The sequence below is a fragment of the Sinocyclocheilus grahami genome, unplaced genomic scaffold (genome assembly GCF_001515645.1).
Source record: "Sinocyclocheilus grahami isolate Dianchi unplaced genomic scaffold, SAMN03320097.WGS_v1.1 scaffold233.1, whole genome shotgun sequence".
In the NCBI taxonomy this organism is placed as follows: domain Eukaryota; kingdom Metazoa; phylum Chordata; class Actinopteri; order Cypriniformes; family Cyprinidae; genus Sinocyclocheilus; species Sinocyclocheilus grahami.
This window is the reverse complement of record NW_015505412.1, coordinates 3310473-3329415: the sequence shown is the minus strand read 5'-3', so window position 1 is coordinate 3329415 and position 18943 is coordinate 3310473. Positions and strand designations below refer to the sequence as shown.

General features: G+C 34.2%; 2 protein-coding genes across 2 annotated transcripts; both read right to left on the bottom strand.

The window, feature by feature from the left end:
* Nucleotides 1-866: 866 nt before the first annotated feature.
* On the bottom strand, nt 867-5090 carry LOC107597602 (zona pellucida-like domain-containing protein 1). Its single transcript, XM_016288749.1, has 10 exons — nt 4875-5090; nt 4537-4757; nt 4067-4251; nt 3283-3355; nt 3087-3184; nt 2919-2999; nt 2146-2314; nt 1921-2029; nt 1762-1782; nt 867-1666 (listed from the first exon to the last, which is right to left on the bottom strand). Exons 1-10 carry the CDS (start codon nt 4966-4968, stop codon nt 1527-1529), a joined length of 1191 nt encoding a protein of 396 aa, XP_016144235.1. The 5' UTR covers nt 4969-5090; the 3' UTR covers nt 867-1526.
* A 2188-nt stretch (nt 5091-7278) lies between these two features.
* LOC107597577 (zona pellucida-like domain-containing protein 1) lies at nt 7279-12824 on the bottom strand. The gene is made up of 11 exons (XM_016288709.1): nt 12748-12824; nt 12490-12560; nt 11147-11367; nt 10186-10367; nt 9959-10031; nt 9597-9694; nt 9217-9297; nt 8824-8995; nt 8622-8727; nt 7687-7716; nt 7279-7442 (listed from the first exon to the last, which is right to left on the bottom strand). Exons 1-11 carry the CDS (start codon nt 12822-12824, stop codon nt 7279-7281), a joined length of 1275 nt encoding a protein of 424 aa, XP_016144195.1.
* Between the last annotated feature and the right edge of the window lie 6119 nt (nt 12825-18943).

The window sequence follows — 18943 nt, the reverse complement described above, 5'->3', positions numbered from 1 at the left end:
TTCTATAGGAATAATCACACCATTTTTTTTGTTGTGCAGCACTTTGTTGGCTAACAATGAAAGTAATAGTTACATTTTAATTTGATTATATTTTGAAAGTTAATGTTAAAACACGGATTCCAGAGAAATTAAACCGGAAGTTTCAATGCCATCTGAGAGTACAAAATGCAGTATGCTTTACCACGGTGACGTGAATGTGCGAGGCTTCCGGTGCCATCCTCTTCCACTTGTTTTCGCTGTACTGGTATTGCTTACCATATTATTTTAATTCATTGTTATAATCATAACAATTTGTTGGTTTGTCACATTGGTTTGTAACGCAAATAGTTTACTGCACTGAAATGACTGATCGTGTGCCTCATCTTATCTGTCGGCGCGTTATCAGTGTCTTTCCCTTTTTCTTTTCTTTTTTTTTGAATGGACGTATGAGTCTCGTATGAGTAGTATGAGTCTCACGCTGAATGCATAAAAAAGCTGTCATCCTTGTTCCAAGTTGCAAAATAATGCATCCCAAATAAAGATAATAGGAGAATACAAATACAAATATTGAATAGCTTGTAACTTCTGTAGTTACTGAAACATTTTAAACCACTAAAAAACTAAATTATATAAAGTATGTACATAAAAAGATAATGTACTTTGAGACTCCACTTTAATTTTGACTCTTTGGAGTGGGACAGCAATAAAACTATATAAAAAAATCTCCTAAAACTGTTTTTTGTAAAGTTAACTTTAAGACAACCATAAAGAAACACCACTTTTGCAACAAGACTAAACCAGGGTTTCTAGCCAATGTGTTTTTCAAACAATGGTGAGACTCCCCCTAGTGGTGCTGCATTTTAAAAGGAAAGGAAATCAGACTGTTCTCACAATCCTACAAGCCTTTATTAATGACATTGCATGCAATAAAAGTACAAACTCAACAAATAAAAACAAACATGTTTCACAAGACAACTGTCTGATTTTGTAACATATTGCATTTGCAGACGTATCTGAAATAAAATAAGCATGTTTATAATTCCTTTTCCAAAATGAAACTTTCCTTCCTTGATAATAACAAGTTTGCTAAATCAAAGCAAGGCTCTTCATGCAGCTGTTATAATAACTTTATGACATGTTTTCTGTCACCTGTTCTTTTAAAGCTGTCAATCCTAAAGCCTTGGATCTTGCTTTAATGTAGCACAACTTGAGCACAGATCCATTACAATAAATCGCACAAATATCCTTAAAACCATTGCTGCCTTTTTAATCCTCTTTCTCACACCAAATGCACCTCTGTACATGTTTGTTTTAAAATGAAATGTAGCTCATTTAAACTTTGTGTCTTAAGTATATAAGTTATTATATATTAAAATATTTTTTTGGTTGCAATATTTGCATTTCAAATGACAATCATGTTATCTGCAATGCCGACAAAGCTTTTTCATTTAAAAAGTCAGATATTAATAATATGGATCCCCAGTTCCCACCTCCACCAGTGCTGTTGTATTGGTCCTACACGAAAAGAGCTCTGGGATCACGGAAAGTTAACGCAGTATCCTGAGTTTGCGGTAAAATGATACGGCCATGAGGGCAGCAACGGTGCCCACAATGACGAGGACGGCCAGAGCGATGCCCAGTCCTACAGATGCCCCATTACCACTGTCCTTCTGTGCACTGCTCAGGGCTGTACAGGAATACAAGAGACAGCATGTTATTACCAAAATGACCTGTTTTCTGGCATCCTTCTGTAAATGAATCACATTGATGAGAGAGGCTTACCTTCTTCCTTAGTGGTAAGAGCTGAAAGAAAGAACAGTTTGCAGTTATTATTATGTAGCTACATTTATGTGTCTTGAAATAACTTGGACTATATAAAATGCTTTTATCCATGACTATCATATATTATGACAAATATAGTGAGGTAGAGGAGAGCCATACAAGAGTCTGCTTGAGTCCTAATAGGTCCTGAGGTGATGAGGGTGGTGTCTGAGACGCCATCTTTAATTGTCGTTGTCTGTATGTCCCGTCTCCTCCTCCTGTTGCATTGCTGATCAATGAAAATGGATGAGTGTTAAACAATAAAGCAGGACACATTTATCTGATCATTCAGTTAATACCCCAACATTTGTAGTCTTATAAGCCAGTTTGAAGAACACGTGGTACCTTGAACTGGGTGCAGGTGCTGGTTTCACAAAGTCTGGTGATGCAGTGGAGGTAGTAGGTGGAAATGGTCTGGTTCTGCTGCTCGATAAAACGGAAGGCTGGGAAGCTAAAGCGAGCCTTCTGACTGTTTCCATTCTCCAACATGGTGGTCATCTGATCCTGCGAGCACCTTTCAGAAAAAGAGAACATTTCAAGTATGTCACAGAACTAGTTGACCAATGAATTTTCATGGCTTTGTGGCTTTGTTTCTGACTCTAAACCAACCATTTCTAACTGATGAAATATTATTTAAATTAATTATTTGATTTATTTTAATTCAATTTGATTTTTATTTATATCATTGTGCATGAATATAGAATATATAAAATATAAAATAAATTAGACAACCAATGATTTTCCATAGCTTTGCTCATGAGTATTTAAAATAATTTTATAGAGACCAAAACAACAATTTAAATTGATGAAATATTCTTTAAAATAATTTTTTGTTAATATTTATTATAAATATAGGATATATATAAAATAATTTTTTTAAAACAATCTTGTAGAGACTCAAAAATCTTATTCTGATATATTCTTAATATTTTTATTCTATTAAATGCATTATATATATAATATAACTATAAATATTAATTTAATATAAATATACAAGTATAATATATAAGAAATAAGTAAAATATAAAATAAATTACATTATACTATAAATGTTATTTTTAACATGACTTTTCTCAAAATTCCCTGACATTTCAAAACGTCCCTTTTTTGAGACTTACGGGACAAATAGGTTGAAAAAGGTTGAATTGGAGGGTAAGGCTGAGATAGAGGCATAGCAACGATCCAGCAGAACATGATACCTGTGGAGGAGGAGGACAGAATCAGTCAATTTCTACATTAACTAATGGATGCATATCTTAGAAGAAACATCAGCAAATGTTCCTCACTGTGAAGTCAAGTTTGCTGCAATGACTTGCACGTAGATTCTGGTTCTGAGCTCAACACCAAGAGCAGGGATAACGAGTGGAGTTGTGTAGTTTACATCCTAGAGACACAATTAAAGTATGAAGTTATGGACACACTATGACATAGCATAGAGAAAGCTATAGATTTTGGAAACGTTTTCCCCCATTGTGTATTTACTTTGAAGAGCTGCATGCTTAAAGTGCTGATGAAGCTACCATTGTTGTCTATCACTGCAATGGAGGAGGATGACCTGAAGAGGGAGGTAAGGTTTAGAGATTACAAGTGATGCATAGCTAGAGCCCATGAAAATAATTATTCACTACTCAGTTTAAATTGTTAAATTGTCAGTGTAATGTCAACAAGCTGCATGTTTAATACTGTACAAACTACTGTTTTCTTAATTTTTAAAAAAGTCTCTTATGCTCACCAAAGCTGCATCTATCCAATCAAAAATACAGTAAAACAGTGACATTTTGAAACATTATTGCAATTAATATATTTTAAAATGTAATTTATTCCTTTGTTGGCAAAGCTGAATTTTCAGCATCATTACTCCAGTCTTCAGTGTCACGTGATCCTTCAGAAATCAATCTAATACACTGATTTGGTGCTCAAGAAATGTTTATTATAACCAATGAAAACAGTTTAAACAGTTTAATATTTTTGTGGAAATCGTGATACATTTTTTTCATTAAGGATTCTTTGATGACTAGAAAGTTCAAAAGAAAAGCATTTATTTGAAATAGAAATCTTTTATAAATGTCTTTACACTCACTTTTGACCAATTTAATGCATCCTCGTTGATTGAAAACAGTAAGCCAGAACGTGGGCCAGTCCCAAAGTTCACTAAAACTCTGACTAGACAGGAAGACTAGCTAAGACCAGCGTAGGCTGGTTTAAGATCTTTTTATTGTTATTATTTCAGCAGAATTACTTTATTAAGAGAGTTAAAGGCGCTTACACATCAACTTGTGTATTGTTGATCAGGTACTCGAGTGGATATGCACAGGAGTAAAAATAACTCAGCTCGGCGTTGTAGGTCACTGTTCCTATTGTGGGGTCAAAAGATCTGACCACCCCACTGATGTTAACCGTCTGGATGTTAGAGAAGTCCGAGAAGATCCCGGTCCCTGGTGCGCTGGTGGTCTACAAATGAAGACAATGAAATGAATCAGACTTGCAGAGAGAGATATCAAAATACAGAGAAAATGGAGAGAACTAATTCTCTTTATCTATTATTGACACGTTGATGTCAGTGTACATGTATGAGTAACACTGACCCTTGTTGGTAACCTCGCTAGTTTGCTGGCTTTGGGCACTTTTCAACTCGCCAGAAAGCGAGATCAGTTTGCTTAAGGTGTTTTTAAGTAGCCTAGAGTATACTTCATCAGTGTAAATATAGTTTAGAAGATGCAGTAGGCTAATACTCACGCGGAAGATGCTGCCGCAGGAGTCTAATTGTCTCAGCAGGAAGTTGAAGCGCACGACTGGAGGATTCGCGGTCGCATCCAGTGTTCCCCGACACGACGGATCATTTGCGACTTGATTGAGAATCAACAAACTCGCGTTATATCCAGTGTAAATGACCGGGCAGACCTGGATGGCCAAATTGATAGACTCGGTCCCGCAATACACTGCGATGTCGGTGTACGCTGTAAGACAAAAACAAGACCCCTGATGTCTTTCCTATACAATTGATTAATTGTTTTGGTTTTAAAAGCAGTTACAATAATTATTGTAGACAAAATCATGCATGACAATAGGCCTACCTGGACGCCTGTAGGAAGTCCCACAATCATTAGGAGTAAGAGCCAGGTGGCCATTAACCAGCACACCCAAAATCAAGAGACTGAGTAGAACCATGTCAGTTATCTGCTCTTCATCAATGTCTAAAAATGACCATTAAACGGCTCTCGGCACCCTAGAGAAAATCTCGAAGAGCTTCTGAAGGTATCCTTGCTGTTAAAGATCCTTTATCTCCTCAAAGTCACTGTTGGATTAACTCTGACAGGCTTCAGTCTCGTATTTATATATGTATGTGTATAGGAGAAGTTAGTTAGTGTACTACTGCAGGATTGGGCCAAAACAAGGTCATTTGCCATTTGTTATGGTTGCTTGAGTTCTCAAGAACAATTAACTTTTGTGGATAAGGTACCATTACCTTGAGGCAAACCTTGAAACCTTACACATCACCTTTAAAGTTAGACCATAAACAATGACCACTGTCTTTGTCATCTCATACATCCTGAAACATATTAACATGTAATTTAATAAACTAAGTACAAACTCTATTGAAGACGTACACAATATGTGGGAGGTCCCGTCTTCTCTTTGGACCTAAAAGTACAAGTCTGTCAGTCTGACCTCTGACCTTGGATGCCTTTTAGGAGGTTTGCTACCTTAAAATCTTGATGGTCACTGCATAACATCTCACATGTAGTGATGGTTTGTACACGCCTGCTTGGTGGTTGTGATAATGATTGTCAAATGGATATGCTGAAGGGATTCACTGTAGAACACAAAAGAAGATATTTTGAAAAATGTCTCAGTGTTTTTTGTCCATATTTTGAAAGGCAATGGCATCCAAAACAACACTGGACTTCACTGACTTTCATTATATGTTCAAAAACAGTTGAAATGTTAGACTGTTTCAAAGAAGAAAGCAAGTCATTCAAGTTTGGAATGACATGAGGGTGAGTAAATGATGGCAAATTGTTCATTTTTGGGTCAACTATCCATTTGAGAGTAAGCCACAATTTAGTAATTTTGAAGCTTTTCGAATAGTTTCCATAAAAATACTAGAGTTTTGAATTCTTCCTGTGCTTCTTACAGCATATCAACAGCTAATGAGGTGAAATCTGTGAAAATGAGGTACAAATTCACAGAAAATACCAATGGAATTGTAATATGAACCTGTCAGTTGAGCTACCTGGGAAGGACAACAATTTTTAATTAGGGTCAAATCAGGGTGTTGGGTGTTGGCCTTCTTCTATTGTCAAAAACATAAAACCATGGAAATATTACAGAACTCATCATAATTTGATGCCAGCCATGACGTATTCAGTTAAATATCTTAGCAAAACAATACTTTGGACTTTACACATGCATAAGATCAAAGACCTCAGTGAACATAAGAAATGAGAGGGAGATAAACAAGCACTGCATCAGTTTTTTCTAGTTTTTGACTCGCTGCAGGCCCTGCAGTAATCTGGGATTATGTAGAGAAAGAATGCAGATTGTGGAGATCTACAGTGGTGTGTGAGATTTAAATGGGTGGTTTGTGTCTGTGTTGTATTTTCAATGTCATTTCTTGTGGCTGAATGAAAAAGATTGTTAGAGTGTGATTTTAAGTATGGTATATGTTGAAAATGATCTATAAAACTGATACAAACGCGGACAAATGAACAAAAAGTAGTGAAATGAGACATTGATTTGGATGAATTTTTATAATAAAACATATTACAAATGTCCATTATGTGCAGCTGACAAATCTGTTTGGGAAAAACATCAGGTTGCACATATTTACAATTTTAATAATAAAAAAAAAGTTATAATGGCACATCAATTTAATAACACTACATATGTACATCTAAAAATATTTTATGTTTTATTTATATTTAAAACTATATCATGCAAATTAAAAACAAATTGTCCAGGTTAACAGTGTCTGTGGCATGCTGTTTATTACCATTGAAAATAATTGTGATTTGTCCCTACATTTGGCAAACTAAACAAACATATATTACAAATCAATATTAATTGGGCGGTATTTTCTGTGGTATTCCAATCTAATCTGTTGCTGTCAACTAATATTTAATTTGGAAGACCTCGGTTTCATTTTTCTTTTGTTTATTCATCGCTTATTCTACTCATTGCACATATACATACACACAGTTTAAAAGATCAACAATAATTCATCAAGCAAATAATCTGCAATCTATATGTGAACAATCTACATTTGTTTTGTGCTCTGCACTTCAAGACATAAAGGATCACAGACCCTGAAACGGATAGTAACAAACTGAGGTATTTTTAAAGGGACTATTAGATTCATATAAGTTCAAATGGGAAAACTTGTTTGACAAAGCCGCCAAATGCCAATGTTATGACATGCGAGAGCAGTGAACAAATATTGTGATGTATTTCAATGCACTCTGGATTTGGACGTCATGGTCATCTGAAGCTGGGGTTCCAGACCCCTGTCAGACTAGAAGGGTTGGGCTTCCTGAGCAGCCTGAGGGAGAGGATGAAGAGGCCCAGGCACGTCACACCTAACACAACCACACCCGATATCAAGGCACTGGTTAAAGCATTCAGATGCTGGGAGGATCCGCTCACTGCAGGGGCACAGAGAGGGGTGAGTGGGGGTCAGCAGAGGATTGTGGGGGTGAATCAGACAAGATAGTTCTGTAAATGGGTACCACAGTTGTCATGGATCTCATTTGCAGAACTTGACACTGGTGTCCATTGTTTCACTGTGAAAACAGAGCTGATGTCTCACAGAAAGGACACAGCGGGGTGGGGTTGGGGCATTTGGGGGGTCTACTAATGAAAAACATTTAGCAGGCTACTTAATCTTACCACGTTGCGAGTTGTTGGTTGGAGATTCATCTGCAGAAAACAAGCAAGATGTATATGTTTTTAGAAGATTTTGTGGTAAATACAGCGTAAATGGTTTCATGATTTAATACTTTCTAGATTGAACTACAACAATTACATCTCAAGCATTAAATTGAAAACATTAAGCAAATTCTACATTTGTACTCAATTCAAACGTATGTACAAATGTCCAAAAGATCAAATATCTTAAAAATTAAAGTCACTTTCAAAGGTATAACAAATACATAAAATCTCCATAACATTACAATGCTGCTGTTCTGGGGCATGAATAATTCATAAGTTTGCCTTGTTTTACTGTTTGCTTTTGCATCATGTTGTTCCTGATTTTGTTGTCATGTTTAGAAAAACTATCCATTGATTGTTATCATTATCATGTACCAAATGTTGAGGTCTGTGAGACATCAACTACAACTTGTTTCTTAAAATATATATTAAAAACATATTATATATTACAGGGTGAAGTTGTCTCACAGAAATGAAAATATGGATTGTATGGTTATTTAAAATATGACTATTTAACATCTGTATTTATATATATACACATATTTAAAAATATTAGTAAGATTTTTTAAAGAAATTAATCATTTTATTCAGCAAGGATGCATTAAATTGATCTTATAAAGATTTCGGTTTCAAATAAATGCTGTTCTTTTAAACTTTCTATTGTATCATGGTTTCCACAATAATATTAAGCAGCACAACTGTTTTCAACATTGATAAGAAGAAATGTTTCTTCAGCAGCAAATCAGCATATTAGAATGATTTTTGAAGGATCATTTACTTTTGTACCATTATTAAAAAAAAAAAAAGTGCAACAACTTTTGAAGGAAATTAAATTGAATTTGTCATTTTTTTCAGTGCATTTAATGGACTATAAAGCTGAGGATGGCTCTCACCACTCCTAGTGATTATGGGCCCTGCGGTTATGACGGCATCCCCTGAGGATGAACCTGATACGACATGTTCATCCGCAGTGTCTCTCCTCCTGCGTTTTCCACAGATCTGCCATGAGAGATATTACAGTCAGCGCTCTCGTTCAGTTAGTACATGTAAAATATATTAATAACCATAAAATATTTCAGCATTATGACATTTTACCGGAATTAGTATTGCACAGTCATCTACTCGACACAGCTTTGTGATACAGTGCAGAAACACGGTGGACATCTTCTGGTTCTTATGTTTCACAAAACGGAAAACTTCAAACGCAAAGCGGCCCATTTGACTTTTTCCGTTCTCAAATACAGTTGTCTGTGGATCCTTGTAGCACCTATTTAAACCCCCACAAAAGTAAAGCCTCTTTAAATCTGCTGAAATCTACAGATAAATTGATTATCTTCAGTCACACACAAACTCGAATGCAACCGTGCACGCACACACTCGCACACACAAATGATTTCTTCTAAAAGGCCTTTGTGCATTGTATAGTTGAGCAGGTAATGAGGACTCACCGAGGTAATGCGCACATAATTTCAGAAAATACTAAATTACCCAAAGAAAAGGTCATAGCGTATCCCATCATTAGGGTTCCCAGAGGGGGTGGTGTAACAGTGATCCATCAGAACATTCCACCTGTGGGGAAAACACAGTCATTTCTGCTATTAATGGGAATCAAATCTCTAATCGCAAGTAAAAAAATAAAAATAGTTAATAGGGGCTCAAGATCTAAGTATTTACCCAAATAGAGGAATATTTCTCATAATTTATATTATTTATACTATACTAATTTGTCACAGTTTATACTAGTAATCTGGCTTCACAAAAGATAGCTAAAACATTATGATGTAAAATACTTTTACAGAAAAATAAATGAAGTGTTTCAATAATGAGTTTATAACATATAAAAGCATAAATTTCTCTGTACGATATACCTCCTGTCCAGATTTGTAGCCTTGACTGCAGCAAACACACGAGTCTTCAAGGACAGGCCGGACGTTGGTATAGAGATCAGCTGACTGAAGGTTGAGTCCTGTCAAATATGAGACAATTAATTTTGAAAATTAGCTACTGTAATGGTGCTCTAACCAGTCTTCATTGCAACATGCCGTTTTTACATTTTAGTACAAGTTTGAGAACTGTACACATTTTTGTACACATAAATAAAATGAAATTGATAATAGATCCTATGGAGAAATCATTTATAATTAAAATAAAAATGAAGTTATTTAATTTTTTTGTTTATAAATTTGTATTTGAATTGCATTTTATTTTATGAACTAGAGAGATCACTCACATTGTAAAGCACCAAACTGAGAGTGCTCAGGAAAGTGCCATTATTGTCTTTCACTGATATTGCAGCAGACGAGCTGGTAAAGGAGGTTGAGATTAAAACAAGACATTATGGCTGTTTCTTCACAGCTGAACATATCAGCAAAGCATTGATTGTTCTGATAAATGCAGCACAGTTCTTTGACTAAAATAGTTGTAGAAGTAGGTTGTTACGTCAGAAAACAGACTCACGATGCCAGCTGGCTGTTGTTGAGCAGGTACTCCAGAGGATAACTACAGCTGAATTTATACACCAGACCTGGCAGGTAGCTGATAACAGTTGGAGGGTCTGGGGTGTCAATGTAGCCCGATATATTACCTATCTGTACCATGGAGGTGTTCCCATAGGCATTAATGCTTTGAGATGTAGAAACCTGATTAGAGAGAAAAAAAAAATATTTTTTAAGCTCATATAATCAAATTTGTTCTTTAAAATCACATATCAGTTATGTTACGTAATACACTATTAAAGGAACAGTTCACCCAAAAATGAAAATTTGCTGAAAATGTACTCACCCTCAGGCCATAATGTAGATGAGTTTGTTTGCTCATCGCAACAGATTTGTCCAAACAGCTGATAAAAACATCACACAAATCCTCAAAAATATGTCTGTAGATTTTGATTTGAGAGGACAACAGGGAATGGACTTTTTCACTGGGAGAAGCATTATTATAAATGATGGATTGGTATTTTAACCAGAAGCAATGGTTTAAAGTTAAAAATGTCTTAATGATGGACTTGTTTCTTACAAACGCGCAGCTTTTCGCTTCACAAGATGTTAACTGATGGATTGGAGATGTGTGGGTTATTGTGATGTTTTTATCAGCTGTTTGGACTCTCCTTCTGACGGCACCCATTCACTGCAGGGCATCCATTGGTGAGAAAGTGATGCAATGCTACATTTCTCTAAATCTGTTCCAATGAAAAAACAAACTCATCTACAGCCTGGATGGCCTGGAAGTACATTTTCAGCTAATTTTATTCCTTTAACACAAACAGCTTGGGCAAAAAGTGAAGCTGGTGCAAGTTCAGATATACAGTTCAGTGGTACTGTATGATTATCATATTCATACACCATGGTATTCCCATAATACATGTCCAAAAACTATAAGAATACCATAGCACTTGTGTGTAAGTGAATGTATCTCTCACCTCCAGCGTGTTTCCACAGGACTCCAGTGTGCTCAGGCTGATACTGAAGAGCACAGCTGTGGGGAAGGTGTTGTTGTTTATGAAGCCTCGGCATTGGACATCTCCATGACGACCGTTCAGTGCCAAGTCAGCATCAGTGTATCCAGAGTACAGCACAGGACAGAGGTTAATCTTTAGTGTGATTGTCTGAACGCCACAGTATACACTGATATCTCTCTCACCTTGAGGGAAAAAAAAACTATTCAAGTAAATGAAAACCTCATAATATGTGTCACAATGGAGACAGCATTCTTTACTAAACATGGGCTTACAATAAAATACAGTGGCGTCAAAAAGAGGAACTGCTTCAATTTAGCATTTTTACACACTTTTCATTACATATCAGTGTGATAATGTAAGTGCAAATTATTACTATGAATAAAAATATTACTATGAATTTCAAAATGTTTTAGTACTTGGTTTGTCCTCCTTTTGCTTTAATGACAGCAGAGCTCGAGCTCCATGAACTCCACAAGCAAGAACATCTGATCTTTTGGAGCTGGAAATACTGCTTGCTCATTTACATCATAACATTTCTTTGCTATACGTGTTTTCAAAACCTAAAATTTTCAGTTACTTTGCAGTTTAAATGAAATTGTAAATTCGAGATTTTCAGACTTAAATTTTGAACCCCATACACTATATATATACATTTTCTCTAATATAGGGAATTAGAGCAACATTTACACAGAAAAACAAACATTTATAAATTTGAAAAAAATTACTAATTGTAAATTATTAATTATCTAATAGATTTATTTACACTACTGTTCAAAAGTTTGTGGTTGGTAGCATTTTTATTTATAATAAATTAAATAATAATAATACATTAAAATACAGTCACATTAATAATAATAAAAAAAATAAAATAAATAATAAATAGTCAGTAATATCGTGAACTATTATTACAATTTAAAATAACTTTATTATTTTTAATATATTTTTAAAGTGCAATTTATTCCTGTGATGCAAAGCTGAATTTTCAGCAACCCCTATTTCAATCTTCCTTCCTTCCAAATGATTCTTCAGAAATCATTCTAATATGCTGATTTGCTGCTCAAGAAATATTTATTATTATTATTATTATTATTATTATTATTATTATCAATGCTTAAAATTTTGTGGAAACATGATAAAAAAAAGGTCAAATAATTACATTTTTCTTTTCGCAAAAGAACAGCATTTTATTTGAAATAGAAATCTGTTTTAACATTTTGAGTGTCTTTACTGTCACAAATCAAACAAACACAAATCTAACCTACTTTTGATCTGTAATGTAGTATTGTTTATTTGGCTCTTCTTACCAGGGAATCTGCTGTGGTAGTTTGGATCACAGTTGAATCCATTGAACTGTGTAAAACCTAAATGAATCCCACTGAAAAGCAGAAGGGGAACACATATCCACTCCATTTCAACACCTGGAAAGGAAGGAGAACAAAAATGAACACAAACAAAAAAAATCACTCAAAATTCAAACAATAACTGGCATAACAGTAATATTTTTTGGTTTGAACAACATGACAACACAATCATAGTGTAACATGTTGAGATCCCTCTCTTACCTCAGTCCCCTGATGCAGGTGAGCTGCGCTCCATGCGTTTCGGCCTGCTGTTGGTGAGTGAATGGGCAGCCTGGCATCTCCACAGGGCCGCCCGCACCACGGGCCTCTACCACGGCCAAAACAATGAGCCATTATCAGAAGCCTTAAACAAAAAGAGCTGTCCTGGACAACATGGGAAAATCCATCACAATCTCAATGCGCTGAACAAATCTTTTTTATGGAGCCAGAAACATGAGCAGCTTTTAAGATTTCCCACTCGTCTCCTCATAGCTTGATCTGCCTCTGCCATCGCTCAATAATGTCTGAGCTCAGTGTGGGACTGAAGGTAGGAATTATGTTTTCATCGGCGGCTGAAGTGACTAAAGGGCTTATTCTCTCTGTCAGTCCATCAGGCTTGATAGTGAGTGTGCTGCTATTGTCACTGTGGCCTCCCGGTTCCTCACACTTATCTCAACCAGAAACTAGATGAAGATACAATCACAAACTGCCCATTTTTTGGCATTAAATAGTAAAGCTAATAGATAATAGCAGATAATTGCTGCCATATCTAATACTCTGATTTAATCAGTTTATAGTAACGTGTTAATGTGCAGTAATAACTACTTATTTAAAGCAGACAAACAGTCAGCTACATATAGCGTGTCTGATCTTTATACATACATTTATTACATTTTACATACATTTTTTTGTTTTGTTTTTGTGCAAATGATTCCTTTTTTTGGAAAAGAATAACATTGATTTAAAATAGAAATCAGTTTTAAGATGATAAATATCTTTACTGCAAACTTTTGAATTTACTTTTGAACTTTTGACCAGTAGTGTATCATTGCTTACATTCTGCAGGTTGGTAAAAATACTCTAATTATGAGTCATAAGCAATATTGAATTTGTTGGGATGCTAATCAAATGGTTTATTAGGGGAGGGACTATTGCTGCTTTTGAAGAATCTTTCACTTAGTAGGCTGTTGAAATCAAATATGTTGAACTTTAGACAGGGCTACTATTCAAACCACAGTAAATGGGATCAAATAGCCTCCTTCTCCTGAGATGAATACGGAATAAATCCTGAAACAACAACCATCTACTGTACTTTACAACACCCACCCATGAAATGACCCAGATGTACTGTCAGGTGGCCATGTGCTCTGATTCATCCTGAAGGATTACATGACATTCATTTGTTTTTAGTGATCACTGTGCTGTGAGGACAGTATATTCTCATACAGTCCTTTGGAGTCTTCTAGGTTTATCTTGAGGAACAGTTTATCATACAATCACCATTTTAAGGGTTAAAACCTTAGTTCAATTTAGACAGCTGTAACATGTAAGCTCATACCATACTCCCATATAGTTCACATTTCCTCAGATGTGTTTATACTGTATTAGAGTCCAGTCATGATGTCCAATCAGCATGAAAATCAATACTTATTATTACTGTCATTAATTTTCCACACAGAGGCCTTTAACGGATCTGTGTCAGACCAATAAGCCAATAAGAGAGTATAGGCTATGGTAGGTTAACTTTTTAACTTTAGGTTGCATTTTCAACTTTTGAATCACTTTTATTCTAATGTTATTTGCAAGATAAGTTTCAGAGTCAAGCTATGTTAACTGGCCTTTTCTTCCCACAGCGTCCCTGCAGACCAGAGGGGAGAGTATGTTAAATTGGTAGGTAAAACACATGCACTTTTTTTCATGGTCTTGCACATATTATTTTAATGTAACTTTCCCACTTTCCCAGTAAAGCTTACAGTACTCTTAACCTCCTGAGACCCTGCATCCTCATATGAGGACATTATATTTTAGTGAATTTCTCTGAGACTATACATGCAACCGTTTTAAGTCTGGATGTCCTGTACAGAGCACATTCTTGGCTTTTCAGAGATACTATAAATGTTTGGATGTTTCACCATGATCACTCCCTCTCCTTGGTCTTCAAAAATGTCTGATATTAATTTAGTGACACTCTTATGGAAATATGATCATGTTTTGTAATTGTCATTTAAATTGGACTAATTTTGATCATAAATCAACATCTCAGGAAAATGTTATGGGGGTTTCAAATCAAAATATGGCTTTCTGTTACAAAAACAGGAGGTTGATTTCATAGATGTCCTCATATGAGGACACCGGGACTAAAAGCATGTTTATTAAGCATTTTGGGAGACACAACAAATGAATAGGGAAAGAAAATATATTTCAATATTCCTATGAAATATTATATATTATTATGAAAATCTTGTAAATTATTACTCTCAATATTACACTTCTTTTTCATTACATGTTGCCCAAAAACACATTAATATGCAAATTAGATGTAGTTTATAGATACATTATATATAATGAGAAAACCTGTTTGTGGCCACTTTACACATATTTTGCAGAAAGAAAAATGGTATATCAAATCATTCTGTTATAACATAGTTGAGAATGATCTTTATACAAAGTTTGGTAAAGAAAATCCTGAAAACTAAAAACGTATTGGTGATTTTAAAAAAATCTATTGTTTTTGCCTATGCATGTTCATTCATGTCTTTTTATTTTTTTAAAGAAATTGAGTCCCGATGTCCTCTACCAAGGACGTAGCATAACTTATGAATGAAATATAATTTTTATTTTATTTTTTTACATTTTTTTAATGCTCTAAACAATGTAATGACATCAAAAATGTTTAAATTTTTTCCTAAAATGTTTTGCCGGGTCTTAAGACGTTAAAACTACTGTACTTTACAGTATTTTTTTTACTGTGGTACAAAATACAGCAACCACTGGATAATTGTTGCCAGTATAAGTTACTGTTAATTTGACAATAACATTTTACAGTGCACGCCACTAGCAAATCAAGAAAATACTCTAATTATGACTGATTCATTTATTTTGTTTTAATATAACTTGTTTTATTGCTGACAAATATATAGTGAATAGCCCACATGATACAGGCTATATCTATTTTTATGTAAGTTATGTACACTTACTTTGCCCACCCACCCGGTGTGAAAACTATCCGAAACAACTGATAGTAAGGGACTTTCAGCATACATGTTTTGTTTGTATGAATAATAAAACCTTTGAAATGTGACTACAGTTTCAAAGGAGGACAAGAGATGTCAGCTATCATTTCAGGGTGCACCATCCAAATACAAGCTCTCTGATGTTGGACCCTCCTACCTGATGCTCAGATGGAGAGAAAATAAGAACTGTTTTGTTGTTCCTTGGGCTAGCCTATATGATTAAATCGCAATGGTTTAGTCGTTTAAATAAAAAAAGGTTAATTAGATCTAGATGTTTTAAACGAATTATTCATTAAACATAAGTATGTCTTATCTCCCACATGAAAGGGAGAGAAAATGATGTCTATCTGCAGCATTACAGGTGCATCTCGGTGCCATCGGCATAATAATTCGACTGCGCCCTCTAGTGTTCATATCATGTGGTTATTATGTTTTATTTTCTAAAGCAAAAGAGAATTTTCTTTTGTTAAGCTCCATATAAAAATAAATCACATAATATTTCTCAGTAAGAGGGGAAAATCGTTTGGGTGTAACTTAACCTGTTTTCATAATTGACATTTTTGAGAAATCAGAATCTGTCTTTGTTTAAATTAAATGTAAATGTATTGAATTACTTTAATTCAAATGAATTCATTAGATGCTCTCACCAGCTGATGCTCAGATGGAGAGAAAATAAGAACTGTTTTGTTGTTCCTTGGGCTAGCCTATATGATTAAATCGCAATGGTTTAGTCGTTTAAATAAAAAAAAGGTTAATTAGATCTAGATGTTTTAAACGAATTATTCATTAAACATAAGTATGTCTTATCTCCCACATGAAAGGGAGAGAAAATGATGTCTATCTGCAGCATTACAGGCGCATCTCGGTGCCATCGGCATAATAATTCGACTGCGCCCTCTAGTGTTCATATCATGTGGCGCACAGGCGTGATGACTTGCCTTGTGTCACCGCCATTAACTTCAAAAGTAATAGCACTGCTTACAAATAGCCCATATACATGCAAGCCATCATAACATTTGTTTAAAAATAATTTCTAAACTATTGTTCAGAATTACTCTGAATTATTCTTCAGAAGATCAACTGTTGCAATAATCGATTGAGGTGATTTTAATTAAATTTCATGAAGTCACTTCTCTTTGAACTTAATCTTTAAAAAAAGATCACTATTAATTTTTCAACATTCTTTGTATTTTCATATTTTCATAATTATTTCACTTTAATTTGTCAGATTTTATAACATTAGCCTATATTATCCTAAAACCATTGACCATATATAGATTTTTTAATGAAGTCACTTATGGTCACCAAGGCTGCATGTATTTGATTAAAAATACAGTAAAACAGTAATATTGTGAAGTATTATTCCAATTTAAAGTAACTTTTTTATATAGCCTATATATTTTAAAATGCATTTCATTCCTCTGATGTCGATTGAGGTGATTTTAATTAAATTTCATGAAGTCACTTCTCTTTGAACTTAATCTTTCAAAAAAGATCACTATTAATTTTTCAACATTCTTTGTATTTTCATATTTTCATAATTATTTCACTTTAATTTGTCAGATTTTATAACATTAGCCTATATTATCCTAAAACCATTGACCATGTATAGATTTTTTTAATGAAGTCACTTATGGTCACCAAGGCTGCATGTATTTGATTAAAAATACAGTAAAACAGTAATATTGTGAAGTATTATTCCAATTTAAAGTAACTTTTTTATATAGCCTATATATTTTAAAATGCATTTCATTCCTCTGATCACAAAGCTGAATGTCAGCATCATTACTCCAGTCTTCAGTGTCACATGCTCCTTCAGAAATTATTCTAATATGCTGATTTGATGCTAAAGAAATATTTCTTCTTATTATCAGTGTTGAAAACAGTTGTGTTACTTAATATTTTTGTGGAAACCATGATACATGTTTTTTTTAGGATTCTTTGATGAACAGAAAGTTCAGAAGAACAGCATTTATTTGAAACATAAATTAATGCTGAAACCGTATTAATTTGAATTTTTGTATCATTATAAATGTATGTAACTGTCATTTTTTTAAAATCAATTTAATACATCCTTGCTGAATGAAAAGTTACATTGCTTTAGAATAATAACCCTTAAAATAATCACCCTTCTTCAAAAGAACTTTTCCACAGAAAAAAGAAGGTAATGTGAAAATTTGTGAGTTTTATGTTGTGTTACTTAATATTTTTGTGGAAACAATGATACATGTTTTTTTTAGGATTCTTTGATGAACAGAAAGTTCAGAAGAACAGCATTTATTTGAAACATAAATTAATGCTGAAACCGTATTAATTTGAATTTTTGTATCATTATAAATGTATGTAACTGTCATTTATTCTAAAGTTACATTGCTTTAGAATAATAACCCTTAAAATAATCACCCTTCTTCAAAAGAACTTTTCCACAGAAAAAAGAAGGTAATGTGAAAATTTGTGAGTTTTATCTAAACCTACCCCTTACAGGAAACTTTCTGCATTTCTAGATTTTCAAAAAAACTCATTCTGAATTATTTATAAGCCTTTTAAATTACGGGGACACCGAAAATGTCCTCATAAATCACCTTCTAGTTGTAATACCTATGTCATACCCATGTTATTATACAAATGTGTGTCCTCATAAACCACATAAACACACACACACACTCATATTGGTATGTGTGGTTTACAGGGACTCTCCATAGGCGTAATGGTTTTTATACTGTACAAACTGCATTTTGTATCCCCTTACCCTATCACAGAAAACGTTTTGCATTTTTGACACAGGAAGCGTCCTCATAAACCAAGTTCACGTTGTAATACCTATGTCATACACATTTGTCTCCTCATAAACCATATAAACCTGTAAAAACTACGTGAAAAATAGGTCTTCTTTTCATATTTCACATCCTATGCGTTACGTCACGAGTATAGATTTGTCTGGACCACAAAACCAGATTTATACAACATCTGAAAGCTGAATAAATAAGCTTTCCATTGATGTATGGTTTGTTAGGATCGGACAATATTTGGCAGAGATACAACTATTTGAGAATCTGGAATCTGAGGGTGCAAAAAAATCAAAACATTGAGAAAATCGCCTTTAAAGTTGTCCAAATGAAGTTCTTAGCAATGCATGTTACTAATCAAAAATGAAGTTTTAATATATTGTAGCGTTCTCAGACAAG

Bases quoted from the DNA above. Each gene is read 5' to 3' on its own strand.
- LOC107597602 (XM_016288749.1), bottom strand. From the start codon at position 4,968: ATGGTTCTACTCAGTCTCTTGATTTTGGGTGTGCTGGTTAATGGCCAC. The intron at 4,758-4,874 runs GTAGGCCTATTG...TTTGTCTTACAG, and splicing joins GACTTCCTACAGGCGTCCAG to CGTACACCGACATCGCAGTG. The intron at 3,356-4,066 runs GTAAGCGCCTTT...CTCCCTCTTCAG, and splicing joins AACAATACACAAGTTGATGT to GTCATCCTCCTCCATTGCAG.
- LOC107597577 (XM_016288709.1), bottom strand. From the start codon at position 12,824: ATGCCAGGCTGCCCATTCACTCACCAACAGCAGGCCGAAACGCATGGA. The intron at 10,368-11,146 runs GTGAGAGATACA...CTCTCTAATCAG, and splicing joins CCTGTGGAAACACGCTGGAG to GTTTCTACATCTCAAAGCAT. The intron at 7,717-8,621 runs GTGAGAGCCATC...TGTTTTCTGCAG, and splicing joins GCCCATAATCACTAGGAGTG to ATGAATCTCCAACCAACAAC.